At 38.0% G+C, this 20,738-nt stretch overlaps 1 protein-coding gene across 15 annotated transcripts in view; it reads left to right on the top strand.

Annotated features, from left to right (window-relative positions):
• Nucleotides 1-20,738, top strand: part of DGKB (diacylglycerol kinase beta) — a 1,339,752-nt gene that overhangs the window by 710,708 nt on the left and 608,306 nt on the right. For all 15 annotated transcript variants that reach the window (XM_060414944.1, XM_060414942.1, XM_042248425.1 and 12 more), the window contains 4 exons: nucleotides 3,055-3,174; nucleotides 13,591-13,708; nucleotides 16,455-16,543; nucleotides 16,626-16,742. In XM_060414944.1, the coding sequence (XP_060270927.1) occupies nucleotides 3,055-3,174; nucleotides 13,591-13,708; nucleotides 16,455-16,543; nucleotides 16,626-16,742 (444 nt within the window). The remainder of the gene's footprint in view (nucleotides 1-3,054; nucleotides 3,175-13,590; nucleotides 13,709-16,454; nucleotides 16,544-16,625; nucleotides 16,743-20,738) is intronic.

Genomic DNA, 20,738 nt, shown 5'->3' with positions numbered 1-20,738 from the left:
TATACTGTACACATAATGAGTGGCAGATATCATTGACAAACCTCCAGTTTGCATATGGAATAATAAAGTAGATGGTAACGTATTTAACTAGAAGAATATCTCTTGATTCACTGTGACACCGTTGTCACTGAAATCAAGGACTTCCTGTAAGTTCTGCTGCCTTTGTTGGTTGTGTTTATGTAAAGCAGCTTTCTCTATCATACTTAATACCTGTGAATATAATTTATCTATTAATCAAGCCTCTTGTGCTCACTGGAGTAATAAAGGGAAGAGAACCTTTTTTTAGTCAGCTTTCTAAGCAGATGGAAGTACCACTACATCACAACAAAAGTATTTGCTGGTGGTGGGGTTTGAGAAAATGGGGATCTGGATGCTCTATGGAAGGGACAGTGGTGGCTGGGTGGTCTAATTAGAACAAATACATACCAGAAAATGCGATTAATAAGCTAAATAACACTATTAGTCATTTGTGGCATATACTACTAAGTCTGTCCTTTCTGTGGGCAGTATAGAGTGTCAGGATAAAAGCCTTGCCTGTGTCTGTAGTTGCTGTCATAGTAACTGCCTCATCCTGCCTGATGATTCAGCAACTCTCCCCATTTCAAGCCTGTATACTTTTATATACATTGTTTGACTCTTAAATTGGTGTGATAAATAACGAGAAGGGTACATTTGATGTTGATGGCAGTTAGTAGGGGAGATGAGATGTCCTTGAACAGAGTTCTTAAAAACTAACCCAGGCTCTCCCATTAGGTAACTAAGTACAAAATGAATGGATCAGTTCTCTGAAACAGATGCTCTGTGTTTTAGTTCTCTTCCTGTTTGTTCATTTCCACTAGTTCATGAGAGTCCCTTCAAGAGGTAGAGCCAATCGCCAGTCCAGGTTCAATGCAGGATATAGGATGCTCGGGGCTGGTGCACTGGGATGACCCAGAGGGATGGTGGGGGGAGGGAGGGGGAGGGGGGTTCAGGATGGGGGACACATGTATACCCGTGGCGGATTCATGTTGATCTATGGCAAAACCAATACAATAATGTAAATTAATTAGCCTCCAATTAAAATAAATAAATTTAAATTAAAACAAAACAAACAAACAAAAAAGAGGTAGAGCCTTTTAATCAGACCTTATGTCCAATTTTAAATGAATTCCCTTGTCCTTCATTTTGAGAGTAATGAAAGTATTACAGCATCATTTTTTCCCAAGACTCTTTCCAATACCTATGGATATATTTGTTTCTATGAAGGAAAATAATCTGATTTTAAAATACTTCTTGAGGAAAAACACCAATCAACCAAGTTCAGCGATGTTGAGGCAAATGATCCTTCTATCAACAAACATATCCAGTATTCCATTTATTGCACCTCTTCACATTTTTCTTCTAACGCGCTCTGTGTTTCTTTCTTTCTTTCTTTTTGAATGGATTAAAACTTCCATATTAGATAAAGGTGGTGAATTACTTCCTTCCCTGGATTCTTCCACATTTTCCTCTTTGGTGCCATTAGATAGGAGTTACTATGCCTTTCCAGCAGCTGAGGGTAATATAATTTCTGCTAATGTAACATAGGGCTTCCCAGGTGGCACGAGGGTAAAGAATCTGCCTGCCAATGCAGGAGACACAAGAGACGTAGGTTTGATCCCGGGTCGGGAAGATTCCCTGGAAAAAAACAGGGAAACCCGCTCTAGTATTCTTACCTGGAGAATTCCATGGGCAGAAGAGCCTTGCAGGCTACAGTCCATGGGCCACAAAGTCGGACATGACTGACCCACTGAACAGACAATATAATGCTAACAACACCTATATTAAACTTACTATGTATGCTAGAAACTCTTCAAAGATACTTATACTGTATTAGCACATCTGACTCTCACACCAACCCTTGGCATTCGCAACACACATTAGCACTATGCAGCCAAGAGGTAAATGTATCACACATACTGTGGAGAACACTTTGAGACACTGTATGCAAGTCGTCTTTAGAAAAGAAATCTAATCCAAATGGTCTGATTGTTTAACTTCTTGGCTCTATTAAGTCCTGATAGGCAATTAAAAGTGACTTAATTCCCCTGCCCCATACCACTTAGCAAAGAATTATTTCAGCTCTTTGCCATGAAGTTAATTTGTTCAGTCATTATCTGGCATATATTTGAATTAAAAAAAATAATCTAGAGACAGCAATTAAAGATCACTTTCATCCATAAATTAAAGGTACCTTTTTGTTTGAGCTCTGCCATTCAATGACAAAATATTAAAAAGTTAAGCAATTATGTTTAAAAGTTGATCAGTATAAGTAATCATGATCTAGAAATCATAGCAAAACTACTGTTATCCTCAATGACAGGATTAACATTGTACCAAGTTATCTAGATAGTCACCTCAACTTCCCAGTTAGCTGCTGGTGTGTGTGTATGTGTGTGTGTGTGTGTGTGTGTGTGTGTGTGTGTGCCCGTGCACATGTGGGTATGCATACTGAGTCATGTCCAACTCTTTGCAACCCCCTGGACTTTTAACCTTCCAGGCTTCTCTGTACATGGAATTTTCCAGGCAAGAATACTGGAGTGGGTTGCCATTTCCTACTCCAGGGGATCTTCCCAACCCAGGATTGAACCCGTGTCTCCTGAATTGGGAGGAGCCAATCGCCAGTCCAGGTTCGATGCAGGATACAGGACGCTTGGGGCTGGTGCGCTGGGATGACCCAGAGGGATGGTATGGGGAGGGAGCAGTTCGCTGCTAGTCACAGTTTATTGGGCTTCCAAGTGGGTCAGATGGTCAAGAATCTGCCTGCAAGGCAGGAGACCCGGGTTTGATCTCTACCCACTCCAGTATTGTTTCCTGGAGAATCCTGTGGACAGAGGAGCCTGGAGAGCTATATAGTCCATAGGGTCGCAAAGGGTAAGACAATCCTGAAGCAACTTACACACACACACACACACACACACACACACACACACACACGAGTTTATTATAATCAATTCATTGTAATACTTGGTTGTATCACATGAAACTTATTTTATTGATTCATTATCAAATTTTTCCTCATCTTCTCTATTCCAGATCCTCCATGAAATGATGGAAGAAATTGACTATGATCATGATGGGACAGTCTCTCTGGAGGAATGGATTCAAGGAGGCATGACAACAATTCCCCTCCTTGTGCTCCTGGGCTTAGAAAATGTAAGTATTTACACAGACGAGGTAACCTGGTGGTGAGTCACTGGAGGCCTCTTTTATACATTTTGCTTATAAATTCATCTGTTTTCTACAATTAAGTATTTATTGAGTGCCTGATCCTTCTAATAGGTATGACGCTGTGCAATTTAACAGTAGCTCCTTGTATAGTAATACTTGCCATGAATATATTAGTTCATTTTAGGTATTACCTTATTGTTTAATATATGATTGCTCTCTTTTCCCCACTATTTAAAGTGCAATCTAGTTTACAAAGTATTGACCTCATTTTATCTAATGGAAGAAACGCCCCAGCATGATTGCATGCTGTGGTTCTTACCACACTCCATCCATTTCTATACTTCCTCTCCTTGTGAAGATGATCTAGTTTATCGGTAAACAAACCCATAAGTGGAGGAGCCAATTATAATTGAGGTGGTTGACTATATGTACACGTAAGTGTATGTATATTTTGGACTTGGGCTTCCCTGGTGGCTCAGATGTTAAAGAATCTGCCTGCAATGCAGTAGGCCAGGGTTTGATCTCTGGATCAGAAAGATTCTCTGTTGAAGGAAATGGCAAGCCACTCCATTATTGCTGTCTGGAGAATCCCAGGGACAGAGGATGGCTACAGTCCATGGGACCGCAAAGAGTCGGACACAAGTGAGCACTACCACTCCACAGCACTCCATATATATTGTTCAGGTGCTCAGTCGTGTCCGACTCTTTGCGACCCCATGGACTGCAGCACACCAGGCTCCCCTGTCCTTCACTCTCTACCAGAGTTTGCTCAAATTCAAGTCCATTGATGCAGTGATGCCATCTAGCCATCTGATTCTCTGCTCCTTCTCCTCCTGTCCTCTATTTTTCCTTGCATCAGGGTGTTTTCCAATGAGTCGGCTCTTTGCCTCAGGTGGCCAAAATATTGGAGCTTCAACTTCAGTATCAGTCCTTCCAGTGAATATTCAGGGTTGATTTCCTTTAGGATTGACTAGTTTGATCTCCTCCTATCCAAGGGACTTTGGGAATCTTCTCCAGCACCACAATTAGAAAGCATCAATCCTTCAACGCTCAGCCTTCTTTATGGTCCAATTCTCACATCTGTACATGACTACTGGAAAAACAATAGCTTTGACTATATGGACCTTTGTTGGCAGAGTGATGTGTCTGCATTTTAATACGCTGTCTAGGTTTGTCATAGCTTTCCTTCCAAGGAGCAAGCATCTTTCTGTTTTCCTTACATAGCAGTAGTCTGCCAAAGTTTTTCCTTCTAATCCTATCAGCATTTTCTCATATCACTGCCTCCAGTGGTAATTAAAACTGGTGGTTTGGGGAACAACATAGCAACCTAAGATCAGAATGTGATATGACAGTGACTTTGAATCTAGAGCTTACTACCCCAGTTTGGTTGAATTTCGGTAATAGTTAATTTAAAAATTCAATACTGGATTTTTATGCTTAGCTTTAATAAACAAGACTTAACTATCACCTTCAGATAGTATAATGTATAATTCGATTCAAAGAGCATTACTAATGGAAAGCAGCATGGCACGTAGAATAGCTAGAGTTTTGAGATGCAAGATCATAGTGTTCATTGCTCCTCTGCTGCCCCCCAAACTTCTCATACTTTCTAAAGTATTCATTTACTTTGCTGCCCTGAGTCTGTGTTGCTGTGTGTGGAATTTCTCTAGCTGCAGAGTGGGCTACTCTCTAGTTGTGGGGCGTGGGCTTTGCATTGCAGTGGTTTCTCTTGTTGCGGCTCCCATGCTCTAGAGCACAGCGTCTGTAGTTGTGGCAGCTGAGCTTAGTTGCCCTGCAGCATCGGGGACTTCCTGGACCAGGAATTGAACTGGTACCCCTTGCACTGCAAGACAGATTGTTATCCACCAAACCACCAAAGAAGCCCCTTTTATACTTCTTGTTACCAGCAATAACAGTTTTCAAATTCAAGACTATGCTCTAGTTAACTCAAGATACCCAATTTTTAACTCAGTTCCCAAGAGCTCTTGCAGTCTGTGTAAAATCTGTGATAGTGTGTAAAAATATGTTGCACATTTTTACATATTATTTTGGGAATATATAAATGGGCTTTGGGATGGTGGAATTCGTCTGTTTCATCTGGATCTTCAAATTCTTCTACATTCAGGTTAATCTTATGGGGCCCATGGGATTTTAGAAACGGTCAGAGGAGGGAAAAGTAGAATTACTAATAGATGATAAATAGGAAATTAATCTTAAGGTAAATAATTTATTAAAACAAAAATAATATAGGCCTTATTAATAGATACATAGTTCCACATTTTGAGAATTAATAAAACAATACTTCTTGTGTCTGATGTTCTTATACTATACATAACCTAGTATCTTCTTGTAATAACTTACTATGTATCTCTGCATCAAAAATATTTGTTTCATTTTTAAATATACTTTCTGACAAAGCATATGTAAATCAGAATATTGGGTGAAACAGAAAATAAACTGACAAAATCCTAACTTCAGAAGGTTTGGTGTATGTTCTGTACTGAAAAATAGTTGGCAAATGACTATTCAAGATGTTCCAATGATAGTTGTTCCCGAGAATGGAATTTTATACTTTTAAAACCAAAATTTTTTTTTAAACATTTATGGAAATTTTAGTATGAGAGAAGATTTAGGAACGAGCAAGCAAATTATTTGATAATATCAGGTTTGACAGGAAAATGGAGAATTGGAAACCTCTATATTTTTAATATCCCCCCAAAATTTTGAAATAATATTTTTCTTTGGAAGACATTGCTTACAAGTTTTTTTACAGCTTTACTAATAAGTACAGATATTTGTGAAATTATGAATATTGCCTGGGTCCACAAATCTGTATGAATGTTAATTAAAAATATTTTAAACAAATATGGTATACCCCAGATACTAGAGGGCTTCCCTGGTGGCTTAGAGGGTAATGTCTGCCGCAATGCAGGAGACCCGGGTTCGATCCCTGGGTCGGGAAGATCCCCTGTGGGAGGAAATGGCAACCCACTCTAGTACTCTTGCCTGGAAAATCCCATGGACGGAGGAGCCTGATACGCTACAGTCCATGTGGTCGCAAAGACTCGGACACGACGGAGCGGCTTCTCTTTCCTTTCCTTCTGGTTTCTAGCAGCAATTTCTTTAATTCAGCGGACTGAAAGTTCTATGCCATTAATATCCATCATGTTAATGCTCCATAATTTACTTTATATTGGTTTTCTTAGATTTATAGTGTATGTGTTTCGTTAAAAGATTTTTTTGCGAGGTGCTTAATGAGAGAAATTAATTCAGGGTTCAAAGAAACCTGAGCCGCGTTTCCAGTGATGGCCACTAGATGGCAGGGCTACATTGTTTAACTTTTGTAGATGGACTACAGATTGGATGTTTTCCCTGTGAAGAACAATTCTGAGAGTGTTTTCTTCACTTCTTAAAAAAAAAAAAAAAAAAGAAGCTGAAAATGTTTTTAATATTGTCTTTTAGAAAATAGAGAAGCCATTAATTTTATTCACAAATCAGAGCATCTGTTTGTTAAAAAGAGCTTTTTAGTTCCCAGACATGGTAAGTATTTTACAAACCAGGACTGACACAATGACAACTGAGTGATGAGGGCCTTTTCTTTTTAGTAACTGAGATTTATTTCCTTTTTTTGTAGGCGATTAATGTGCTACATTATTACCTGTGGAGAATTTAATTCATGGAGCCATGTCCCCCATACCCTACCCCCTACTTTTACTTTTTGGATTAGAAATCTAAAAGTTTTAGGTTGAATTCAGCCACTTAATATGAAGCCTGTCTTATTATGTTGTCCTATATATTCTTGTCTATTGTTTAGTATGAGCTCAGGGAGTGGATGCTAATTGATAGTGCATGTTAAATACCACAGTGTATTTGACAATGACCGTGGTGTACTAGCCCAATTACACAGAAAATCGTCCTGGGAGAGCATTCGTCACTTGTAATGTTAGGCAGAGCAGTTGTGATTTTACTGTAGTTCAGTTTTCTCCACCAACAGGATCTTTAAATCTACGCTATTTTACATTAGACCTATTTTGGTGCCAAAATCAGAATCGTAGTTTACCGGAACCTTGTTCTTTATCAAATGCTAGAGGGTAAGAGTCATTGTCTTTCCCTTAGAAGAAGTCCTTCAAACTTCATGAGACCCAGTATAAAATGATATAGTCTGTCATTTTGGGGGGCATTTCATTACAATAAAAACGTTATGTATGACACTGAATCATTCTTCCTTCAGCATTCATCTCAATTAAGAATATGTTTTTTGTTAAATCTACTTTGAATGGATAAAATGTATTAAAATAACTGTGTCTAGCAATAAACTCTGAATGATGACAAACTTTGCCTGTTAAAGGACAGATAGCAAATAGTTTAAACTTTGTGGGTCATAAAGTCTCTGTTGCAACTGCCGGACTCTAGCACCTAATTGAGAGAGCAGGGCTGTGTTCTAATAAAACTTTATTTACAAAAATAGCTTGTTGGCTATGTTTGACCCAAGGGCCATAGTTTGCTGACCCCTGATTTATTCTATTGTTATTATGCCATATCACAAGTTACATATTATATATTCTGTCATAAAATACAATGAGTTTTAACTGGTTTTAAATCATTTTGGAAAGAAAAGCCTGATTAAAAAAAAACAGATCAATTAGATCATTCCGGTAAGGACCAATGAAGAGATGATAGAATGGCAGTTAACATTATCAAATTGGCCTTCACCCTGACTTGGTTTGGAGAAGAAAATAGCAACTCACCTCCAGTATTCTTGCCTGGGAAATCCTGTGAACAGAGGAGCCTGGTGGGCTACAGTTCATGGGGTCACAAAGAGCTGGACATGACTTAGCGATTAAACAACAACAATAACTGGCTTGGTTATGAACTAACCAGGTGATTTTGTGCCAGACAGTCATCTTCTCTGGACACATTCAAAGAAGTTAGACAGGAATATCCCTTTCCTTTTCTAATATTCTTTCAGTTCAAACGTTTGTTGTACTAGATAAACAAGATAATTAATGATGCTGTGAGTGTGTCCTAAGTTGCTCAGTCGTGTCTGACTCTTTGTGACCTCATGGACTGTAGCCTGCCAGGCTCCTCTATCCATGGGATTCTCCAGGCAAGAATACCGGAGTGGATTGCCGTTTCCTCCTCTAGAGGATATTCCCAGCCCAGGGATTGAATCCACGTCTCTTAAGTCTCCTGCATTGGCAGGCAGATTCTTTACCACTCGTGCCCCCTGGGAAGCCCCAATTAATGATGCTCCAAATCCTGAAACCTTTTATTTAGGATCATTGTTAGATAGTTCAAAGAAAATTTCTAAATTCACACTATCATAAAAACTGGAATACAGATTTAAATAGAAGCCTGGCTTAAAATAAGGATACCTTAAATTCTCAGTCTTGGATTGTTGGTGCCAAGTCTGGCCTGCGTGATTTTTCAGTGGTTATTTATTTTGATATCTTTATTTTTGTTCAGAGTCTTGGTTTTTAAACCCTATAGGCAGTTTACAGTTTAAACTTTGCCATTGTTTGAAATGTTTTGGTATATGTATTTTTGTGCCTGATTCAATAAAGTAAAAGTATTGTTTGGTTTGATTTCTGATGAAATTTGTCCCCTGGTGAATGTGAATGGGGAGCAGAAGATGATGTATTCTTCTAAGCTGTATTTGGAAAAGTCATGTTTCACACTCTATTTTTTAAATTTGGTTGCAATGTTGTTCTGCTGTTTATACATTGCTCAATCAGGGAAGGAGTTATGAAGCTGGATAAATGCAACCATTCTTGAGATTCCACATCAGGTCATTCAAGGAAAATGACCATGTGATGTTACAGCCTTTTGAACTGGCATTTGAACCATAAGATTATCAGGGTCTGAGCCTGACTTCAGAAGGTGTGATCTGGAGAAGGATGGTTGTAGCTCTGCTCAGAATTTTAAAACTTCTCTCTACCTTTTCTTTTTGTCTATAAGGGCAGTTTCTTTTGTATTGTTATATTTTTTGAGACATTGAACAAAAAAGTAAGATAATTTAATGGTGCTTATTGTTGATTGAGTTGGAATCCATTTGCAATCTTAGCTCTCTATGTGTTGTCATTGAAGGCAGCTGAAATGAGCCTAGCAGGGGAATGGGAGCATTCTGGCTTTGATATCAGTGAAATTTCTCCATGACATTTTTAGAAAATGTGTGTGTGTGTGTGTGTGTGTGTGTGTGTGTGTGTGTTGGTTGCTTAGTTGTGTCTGACTCTTTGCAACCCCATAGACTGTAGCCCACCAGGCTGCTCTGCCCATGGGATTCTCCAGGCAAGAACACTGAAGTCGGTTGCCATTTCCTTCTCCATCTATAGAAAATAATGATATTTATAACATCCCTAGTTCACTTGAGCACTGTGTACAATCCTGAGGTATTTAGGGGAAAAAGCCAAAACTTTACAAATCACTAGGTAAAGAAATAGTTTTCAGTATTTTCCAAAGAGCATTCTTCTCTTTGAAATTTCCTTTTAACTTAAAAGGTCAAAAGGAATTAAAAGGTGAGGAAAACCCTGATGCTGCTCTGAATTTTCCTGGATTTCATTAAACATTTCTCTGACGTCAGCACAGAACTGAACTACTTCATTATAATATACAGTGTCTACTAAATATCAGGAATACATTTTTATTAAGAGTAATGTCTAGTGATGGAAAAAAATAGGAGAACACAATTTTTATGAAATAAACCATTTTAAATCTACAAACATCCTTCTCAAATCTTTTAGCTGAAATGCTGGGATGTTACACAACTCAACCCAATGATGGTAATAATATTTGCTGTTTATGTAACACCAATCTTCTGAGGAGCTAAATTGACTTCACAGGTATTGTATAATGAAACCTCACACCACGGTCTGTGTGAGGAAAGTGGTTACTGTCATTTTATTAGAGAGGAAAATAAAGGTGAAATGGCTTATCCACATTTTCATCAGGGCCAGGAATCAAGCCTTCCAGATTTGCTCTTCATTGCCTTTTTAGAAAAATGAATTCCTTCCTATGACAATAAATATTTATTTGCAATAGAAGTACTGATAGGCATATGCTGTCCCCGCTGATGGAATATAGTAAGGGACCCATCCTCCCCCACCCCCACCAAGTTTACCATCTCAATAAGACAAACAAGACAAGACATGGAAATACAGAGCGTTGGAGTGTAATTTGCACTGCTGAGAAGTAGTTGGCTCCTGGTTTCAATTTCTTCTCTTGAAGTCACATACATATTTCATCCTTTGCATAGTTTGGCGATATATCCGGTTAAGAGCTATAAAGCTATTTAATTTGTTTTTTGGTAAAACGTTTTATGTCTGGATAATGGATTTGTACATCAGTGGCAGCCTGTAACATGGCTAAGTGTTCTGATTGACAGAACACCCACGTTCAGACTTGTTTATTTTTTGATAAGGAAAATGCCAGCTAACTTAGTCCATATGTGTTCTTCCACGGGAGGAGGCTTATTCACAAGGAATGGACACTCATTTAAAAATAAAATGACAGGGATTATGAGAACAGTCATACATATGAGAATTAAATTTTCCTTTCTCTTTTTCACTTAAAAATGTTTTTTAAGCATCAATCCTATTACATAATATTTAATGCTAAATTTGTCAATATATTTTTTAAAAATTCACCTCTTAATCTTTTAGTATCAGGCTACCTTATTCTTATTTGAAGGAATAGAAAATTTTAAAATATAGACAGTTTATTATAAACTATAGCAGAATTAAACAAATACATAAAGCTTTCCCACCTGGGCTTCCCAGGTGACTCGGTAAAGAATCCTCCTGACAATAAGAACATACAAGAGTAACAGGTTTGATTCCCGGGTTAGGAAGATCCCCTGGAGAAGGAAATGGAAACCCATTCCAGTATTCTTACCTGGGAAATGCCAAGGAGAGAGGAGTCTGGCAGGCTACATGGGGGTCACAAGGAATCTGACATGACTAAGCACACACTCGCGTAAAACATTCCATTCATAGAAGATACTAGAAATCTTATGACTCAAGCAAACCAGAATTGGATTCAGAAATTACTATAGAATCTATTTCTTAAGTTTTTGGGAAAAAAAATGAAACCCCATTGTCTTGAGATGTCCTCTCCATGACACCCTCTGCAGAAGTGTTTTTGTGGAGAGCTTGTGAGTCTTTTGTTGGGAAAATGAAGCTGAGTATTATCAAGAGCTGTGAAGGTTCTAAGAGTTACCTACTTGTATGTGAACAAATGAACTTGCCACAGTTCTGTGGGTGCTGGCAGAGGACATGTGTCTGGGTCAGAAACCAAGATTGCTCTCTCACAGCAAAGAAGCAGTAAGAGTCTCAGAGCTGATCTAGTTCTCCAGGCCTGCAAAGTCTTGGGGGTGATGCAGAGAGGCCCAAGTAACAACATCAGAGCCAACCCTCTGGCCTGGGGTACCTAAAGTGAAAGGAAAAGTGTAAGTCACTCAGTCATGTTTGACTCGGCAACCCCATGGACTGTGCCCGCCAGATTCCTCTGACCATGGGATTCTCCCGGCAAGAATACTGGATTGAGTAGCCATTTCGTTCTCCAAGGGATCTTCCTCATCCATGGATCAAACCCAGGTCTCCTGTGTTGCAGGCAGATTCTTTACGGTCTGAGCCCCCGGGGCTGAGCCATATTATCATAGGCAGTAAACAAGCTTGCTTAACCTTTGCCTATGAAAGACAGATTATTTTCATTATATCAGACTGTAAGTAAACCTGCCCTCTGCTCTGGAGGGAGATATGTCTCAAAATGCAAGGCTGTACATTGTTGAAAGAGGACAGTTCTGCCTACAAAATGTGCAGATGATCAAGAGACCCATGGAGAACTATCTCCCAGGAAGCATTTTCATTAATGTTTCATATTATGATGCAAATTTGACATTTCTGGTTCTAATGTAAGAATCAGTTACTATGAATTTAATTGAGTGCTTCAAATCTGGTGGTTTATGTCTTGACTAGGAATAGGAAAAAGTGGTTAGGAAGCATTATTATTAATATTTTATTATTTAGAGAAACAAGATGATCAGGACATGTTTATATTATCTCACTCCCACAGAATTTGTATTAGTGACTCAGCACATAATAGGTGCTCAAAAAATTATTAGGTCTGTGTGTTCTAAGAAATATGGCAACTTGACTGACCTGAAGAACCAAGACCTGCAGTGATTTCTATAGAATACCAATAAATGCTGTCTAAAATTAATCTGAGTTGGATACAGTTTGGTGAATGATGTGCAAGGAGTACATGTTAATACAGAAAATGATGGTGATAAAAGTAATGAATATATAGTAACTTCATTTAATATCTTGACCTCCTTGTAAGGAATTCAAGAGATTTGTAAGCATCCTATTATTTTGTTTTACTTCAGTGTTGGGCAATGCAGATGTAATTCAGTATCTGATAGAGGATAACTATTATGATATTATATAGAATTTTAGAAGAATAAATGATAATTACAGTTTTGCCAAGATTTTGGATTAATTAAACTCAAGATTTTATTGTGGTAAAGAATGATAGAGATTGTTACAAATAAAGACAATAACTTAATATTTTGCCATTTTTTCAATGAAATTAAATTCATTCATATTTTTTCTTTTCTTATGATCATTCATGTTTTGCAAAAGAGAAGTAAAGAAAAAATTAATTAGAGCCTTACAAATACTTATTTTTTTTTAATTTATCTATTGGAGACACACAAAAATATATGATTGTAAATTATAACATGTAAAGAATCCCCCAGCTGAAGCCTTAGAATACCATCAGTAACTTACTTCTAAGTCTTATGTTTTCATCCTATCCTACCCCTCTGCTTCCTTATAAGAAAGACCTAGTCACCACCATGAAATTTGAATATTTGTGCTATTAAGCAAGGCTTTGGAGCTACCCTGGTAGCTCAGTCAGTAAAGAATCTGCCTGCAGTGCAGGAGATCCAGGTTTGATCCTTTGGTCTGGAAGATCCAATGTTAATATATTCAGTCTAGCTTTTCACCTCTTAGAATCTTCTAATCAAGAATATTTTGTCTTTCTTTATTCATGTATTTATTTATGGAATTGTCCTAAAAATGAAATATCCAGGTGAGGCAGACACGCCTCTGTTCTCAGGAGTGCTCAATTGGGCGGACCGTGATGCTGGTTCGGGACCTCCTGTTGAACTATTGACATTAGATGGGAATCTGTGGGTTGCTGTAGCATCTGAGATTTGTTCGCAGGATCTCATTCCACTAGAGCACATGTTTTTCTAGACTCCGTGGCGATCTTGCAGAAAGTCAGGGATGAAGTAACAGATTGTCTTCAGATGCTGCCGTCCAGCTCTGAATTTTATTGGCATTTTCTCATCCCACTGTCTATTTCATTAAGTGAAATCTGTTTCCCTTACGTCCCGTGCAGAATGTGAAAGATGACGGGCAGCATGTGTGGCGACTCAAGCACTTTAACAAACCTGCCTACTGCAATCTTTGCCTGAACATGCTGATCGGCGTAGGAAAACAGGGCCTCTGCTGCTCCTGTGAGTATGTTCCCCTTGCCTGGACAGTGTCACCTCCGGTGAGGAAAGGTTGATTTCATGGCACAGTCCTCTTTGTAGACAGAGTCAAGAAATTAACCGGATCCTTCCTGTGCCTATGATTTATGTCTCCCTGTCTTATGTTTCTGAAGACTTAGGTCATTCTAGTTTTAACTTCCTTCAATTTTGGAAAACCCTCTCCTTGGGAAAGGAATAAGGACATTTTCCAACTCACAAGCCATTTTCTTTCCACTGTAATTTAGTTTATTCATGATTCTCACTGCTTCTGTGAGTATTAGGAAAATTTCCACTGGCCTCTCATGCTTATATCTTACATTTATGCATATTGGTCCTTTTTTCCCCAAGTTAGATGCTTCATTCACATTGTTTTCCTATAATGAGCTTATTCCTTTCAGTCTTTTAAAAATAATTACTTGATCAGTTTGCACTCAGATTAAGAAATCACAAGGAATAAAAACTAATCTTGTACCTCAGACACATGAGTTTTAATTCTATCATGGAGAAGTTCTTCATATATGGTTAATGGGTATTAGAATGCAAAGTTTTGCCCATTCATGAATTGCAGCCATTATTTTTATTTCAGCACACTTATCTTTGCAATATTTATTTTATTCTACAGAATGCTGCCCACTAGAATTTTTGAATAATGCTTGCATCGATTGACAAAAGGCACTTAAGAATTTTTAAACCAACAGCATGTACTCCTGAGGAACTTCTGCATTCTGTGCTGCTTCTGCTAAAACAGGGGGAATACTCAGTCCTCCTCACTAAGGGTGATGTTGTCTTAGTCCAGCACGTTGCCCAACCATACCCTTTTCTGCAGCGTATGTTCGCTGAACCTGTCAGGTTTATTGGACACATCCCATTTTTGTGCATTTATAATAAATCTAATTTCTTACCTGGCTTCCATATAATACATACTTTTCAGATATTAATTTTAGCTAATGGCTTCTTTGGTAGCATATATTTGGGAGAAGACTTTCAGATGTTTTATTTGACATTAAAAACCATATTTTAGGACCACTTTTAAGTGTTTATGGATTTTAATAAAGTAACATAAAATTACCTCATACCACTTCAGAGGGCTGTTTCTGGTGGCCACATTTAAGAGGCTGGTTACCCCAGAACATTCTCCATATACAAAGGAAGTAATTTATTTTCAAGGATTTATTATTTTTAAGGAAAATAATTTTTCAGAGTATTTTCTATTGATGGGAGCTTATGAAACAAAATGGTAATTCTCAAATAATGTGGGCAGTGACATGTAAGAGTGAGAATCTTACTCACAAATTTTAACTGGTAAGTGTAGAAAATGTAATATATAACATTATTACCATTAGGGAACAGAAGAGGAACTAGCTTTTCTTCCTCACTGTTGCCAAAGGGAGTCACAGATGTGGCTATTGGGGAAGAGTTTTACTATATAAGTATTATGTGAACTTAGTATTTTTTTCATTCTAATTCCATGTAGTGGTTAATTTCTTTTTGTTTTGTTGAGAGAGCTATCTGGTTGCTTTTTTACTTAATTTTTATGCCCTGTATTTATGCATTTATTATTCTTAATTAGAAACCAGTATTTTATTAAAGAATATCTTCATAAGACCCTGAGATATACTCAAAATCAAGCTATGTAGTGATTTACAGATGCCAATAAACTGTATATGTTGGCTGTGTGTCACATTTTACACACACATACCCATATATATCTTTGTATGTGTGAATACATGCATATTTGTGCTTAGTCGCTCAGTCGTGTCTGACTCTTTGGAAGTCCATGGACTATAGCCTGCCAGGCTTCTTTGTCCATGGGGATTCTTCAGCCAAGAATATTGGAGTGCGTTGCCATGCCCTCCTTCAGGGAATCTTCCCAACCCAGGAATTGAACCCAGGTCTCCCGCATTGCAGATGGATTCTTTACCATCTGAGCCACCAGAGAAACCCATATATATTTGCATATACATATTAATTTTGTGTATATACATATATACCATAAAATATAAATATACATACTCATTTATATCTTTGTATATGTGTATATATACATTTGTGTATATATATTAATTTTTGCATCCATATATCATAAAATACATATATACACATGCACACGCATGCACACACCCACACACACATACACACACACCATACGCTGTCTAGCAAAGGTTTTTCCTTTTGGAGACAGATTGCCATGATGGCTATGAAGGGTGAAGTTTAGCTGAAGGCCTGGCATGTATGAGGAAATCTATTCTCTGGAAATAGACTAACCAGCTATTTAAGATTTAGATAAATCAATAGACAAAACAGCAGAAACTCATGGGCTTTTACTCCCATGCCTGCGAGCTGCTCTCATGCCTATACTCTGTAAAATATAGATCTTTTCCTTCTAACAAATGACACCAAGCCATTTGGCAGTCATCAATTTGTCTTTAATATTTTTGTCATCTGGGAATCATTGTGAAAAATCTGAGTGAGGCCTGATTTAATTAAGCATTTCCTGCTGTGCCATGAGAAAAGAATCTTGGTTTTTCACATGCATAATATTTCCTGTACTAATTGGCCTGTTGTGTTCCATGGTCAAAACAGTAGACTTGGGCCTTTTCTTGATGTCGCTGATTGGATTGATTAGGGAGCAGTGGCTATGAATCAAGGTTCTGTTAACGTCATTCTTTCTCTGTAAAATTGCAGTCTGGGCCCGGATGAGCTCTGAATTTGTGTACACGTTTTCTTTCAGTTTGCAAGTACACAGTCCATGAGCGCTGCGTGGCTAGAGCGCCTCCTTCGTGTATCAAGACTTATGTGAAGTCCAAGAAGAACACTGATGTGAGTGCATGGCCGTGCTGGCTGCTGGCGTGCGTTGCTTGTGGATGCTGCTTCTCACTGCAGCGCTCTTGTTCTGTTCTAGGTGATGCATCATTACTGGGTTGAAGGCAACTGCCCAACCAAGTGTGATAAGTGCCACAAAACGGTCAAATGCTACCAGGGCTTGACGGGACTGCACTGTGTTTGGTGTCAGATCACAGTGAGTAACATTGGCAAATATATCTCTTCCATTCACTCTTGATGAACACGCTGTATACCATGCTCTCTGATGAGTCTTAGAAGGCCATCTTGAATGTTAGACTAAGTCCAAGTTAGCATAGCATAATGGGAACCTCTCATCTCACGTGTGGCTCCCAAAGGGATAAAGGTCAGAGTCGAATTTTACCTCAGAGGGTCCAGAATTTTAGAGCTAACCTTACAAATAGTACTGTCATGAGGCTTTCAAACTGTGCTCTTTGGAGTTCTAGAAAGGTAACAAGGCGCCATGGCTGTGGGTGGGCAGTGAGCTTGGAATACTGACTGGGTAGAGCTCAGCTAGCTCTCTGCCCTGAAACTCTATTTTGGTAGAACTTACTATTCTACATATTCTATACTTATTTTGAGTATAGGATCTATTAGGCTTAAAAAGGGTAGAACCGTGAATAATGTGATCAAAAGACTTAATTTTATAGTGAAGGTACTAAGACCAAGAAAATGTAAGCAAATCATTAATGACCACACAGCTAAGTAGAGATGCAGGCGTGTCCATATTTTAGTTCTTGATGATTCTAAGAACTCACTTAAACCTTCTTTACAATGTGTTGCTGCCTTGCTCCTTTCATTAAGTCATAGATTGAGGGATACAGGTATGGATGTAAATGCTAACCATTAATGGCATTGACAATGAAGAAAGAGAAGGTCACTTGGTCTTTTCTGGGAAATCTGTACACTCTCCCAGGCTTGCATAATTGAAAAAGCTGCTTCAAATAATTTCTGGGATAAACACATTTATTAGGTGGAAGCTCTAGTATTTCATGTTGTATTTCTGGAAATTAATTAGAATGCACATTTTTAAGAATAACCATTTTTTACCATTTAGTACAAAAACATTTATGGGGCTGAATTTCCCCCCCTTGACTCTGTTTTCTCTTTACATCTAGTATATGAGTCATCTTATTTATAGGATAAATTGTTCTTGCATTGTGGGAATTAAACAGTAGAGAGCAGTGTATCGCTTAAGCAAATAAGTTTCTGTGTAGTGCCCCTGAGCAGTCCTCCCCAACATACACACCATTTAAAAATTTTCTTAAGTACACATACACACACAGGATAATGAGAAAAACAAACTGTGACTTGTAATTCAAAAGTACAATTAAGTACTTTTAAAAAAATGAACACATTTTCTTCGATCATTTTCAGCTATTACTCAGTTAAATTATATTTACATCTGAAATTTCCTCAATTATGAAAGACAGTTTTATTTTTTTGAAGTGATTGGGTATTAAAATGTCTAACAATGATTTAAACTATACATGTGAATGACTTAAACATATTGATTTCTCAGTTTTAAGAAGACCATAATTATTTTATTTCTTAAAAACTTGTGCTCATTAAAATATTAGTTTTCTTTTCTAAGCATCTATAAAAAATTAATTTTTGTTTCAGATTTTATATAACTCTATTCCTCTTATTTTCCCCATGGAGTACATCTTTTGTTAGTTATATCTTTATTTTATTGTAAACTGAAGTTGGAGAATATCAGAATTTGTTTCTTCCTCGTATTTCAAGTTATTTCCCATCATTGATACATTTCAAATGTGTTATTTTCTTTCCCATTTTCAATTTCTTTTTTTTTAATTGGAGTATAGTTGCATTATAATGTTGTGTTAGTAGTTTCTGCTGTACAGCAAAGTGAATCAGCTGTATGTACACATATGGTCCCTCTGTTTTGGATTTCTTTTTCGTTTAGGCCACCACAGAGCACTGAGTAGAGTTCCCTGTTCTATACAGTTGGTTCTCATTAGCTGTCTGTTTTATACATGGTAGTGCAAATAGTGGAGAAGGCGATGGCATCCCACTCCAGTACTCTTGCCTGGAAAATCCCATGGACAGAGGAGCCTGGTGGGCTGCAGTCCATGAGGCTGCTAAGAGTCTGACTCGACTGAGCGACTTCACTTTCACTTTTCCCTTTCATGCATTGGAGAAGGAAATGGCAACCCACTCCAGTGTTCTTGCCTGGAGAATGCCAGGGACGGGGGAGCCTGGTGGGCTGCTGTCTATGGGGTCACACAGAGTTGGACATGACTGAAGCGACTTAGCAGCAGCAGCAGCAGCAGTGTATATATGTTAGTTCCTATCTCCCAGTGCCGTCCACCTACCCTTCCCTTCTTGGTATCCATACATTTGTTCTCTATGTCTGTGTCTCTATTTCTTCTTTGCACATAAGTCAATCTGTTCCACCGTGTATTTGTGTTAATATACAACATTTGGTTTTCTCTTTCTGACTCATTTTAGTCTGTATGACAGTCTCTAGGTCCACCCACGTCTTGGCAAATGGCACAATTCCACTCCTTTTCATGGCTGAGTAGTATTCCATTGTCTACATGGACCACATCGTCTTTACGCATTCCCCTGTTGATGGACATCTAGGTTGCTTCCATGTCCTGGCTATTGCAAATAGTCCTGCAGTGAACACCGCAGTATGTTTTAAATTGTGTGTTTAAAATTTGAACACTATAAAATTATGCACTGCCTCCTTTCCTGATATAAAAGCTTTTAGAGATTTTAAGCTTCTTTATTTGATTCCTCTTCTGTTTACCCGATTTAACATCTTCTGCCTTTTTCATTCTGTGGGAATTACTCTCCTCAGAGTTACCATTGCTAATAGTGTCTTAGTGATAATCAAGGCATCTTGAAATGTGTTTTCTTATTTTATATTCCATTTTGTTTTTCTTGCTTTCTTTCTTTTGTTGCAGTGGTTCTGACCCTGAAAATTTACATTTCTAGCCCCATAAATCTCCAGTTATACACTTATTCTTGGTCTTGATCCTGATCCTAGTCTTATAAGAAATTAGGCCTTTCCTTTTGTAGGAAAGAAGACACTGTGTCTGAATAAACCCTGCTTTTATAATCTGAGGATTTCAGGTCCAATTCAGTTCAGACAACATGCCCCTAACATCTTACTCTTAAGGTCAATGTGTACCTGAAGATGACTCTTTTGTGACTACAACAAAGCACAATATAAACTATAAATGTCTTCAAATCCCACCCTCTACCCAGAGTATGGGCTAACAGGGAACATGGAAGGGTTTAATGCAGAGTCAGAGGGAAATGGAGCTTCTCAGGGTGCTTCTTAGCTTACTAAACTCTCCCAAGACCTGAAGCTTCTGGGTAACTTCAGCCTTATTTGCTATAAACTGTGATATCCAGGGTCTATGTTTGGTTCATGAAACAAAACTCAAAATTAAAAAAAAAAGTTCTCATGTTTCCAGAAGAAAGAATATATATATATATATATATATATATATATATATATATATATACACACATATATATATTATATATAAGCTTCTTATACATAGCTTCAGCTTCTGTACTCTTTTGGCTTTTTAACGTTAAGCAATTATATGAAGGTATTTATCAATTTATTGATTTTCTGCCTAGGTTAAATAGAAGATGTCTACCTCTGACCATTTCTATATTTACTATGATCTGTACTTTGTTCTTGAGCTATTGTATGAAGATTTCAGTCTAAAGTTGATCTGGTCTTGACTGACACACTCCTGATTGCCTTTATTTTTAAAAAATGTTCATTTATGTGTTTGGCTGCACTGGCTGTTAGTTGTGGCATATGGGTTCTTTAGTTGCAGCACGTGTGATATAGTTCTCTGACCAGGGGTTGAACCGGGGGCCTCCTGCCTTAGGAACATAGAGTCTTAGCCACTGGACCACCAGGGAAGTCCCCTGCTTGCCTTTAAACAAACTGAATCTACTTTCTTATGTCTTTATATTCCCAGAAAGTGCTATAAATAAACAAAAGAGCTAGCAGAAGCTGTGAAAGTGATGGGATATGCACCATCAGGGCTGAGTGTTAGGGAGGCCTATCTGAATGGAGTCTGTATGGAATAGATTGTAGAGAGGAACAAAGAGAATGAAACCTGGTTTCATTTCAGTGGTTTTACAAATGCTATCACTTCCTTTAAACATAGGCCTTGAG

The sequence above is a fragment of the Ovis aries genome, chromosome 4, assembly GCF_016772045.2.
Source record: "Ovis aries strain OAR_USU_Benz2616 breed Rambouillet chromosome 4, ARS-UI_Ramb_v3.0, whole genome shotgun sequence".
Classification (NCBI taxonomy): domain Eukaryota; kingdom Metazoa; phylum Chordata; class Mammalia; order Artiodactyla; family Bovidae; genus Ovis; species Ovis aries.
The sequence above is the reverse complement of the archived record's forward strand: the minus strand, read 5'-3'. Positions and strand labels throughout refer to the sequence as shown.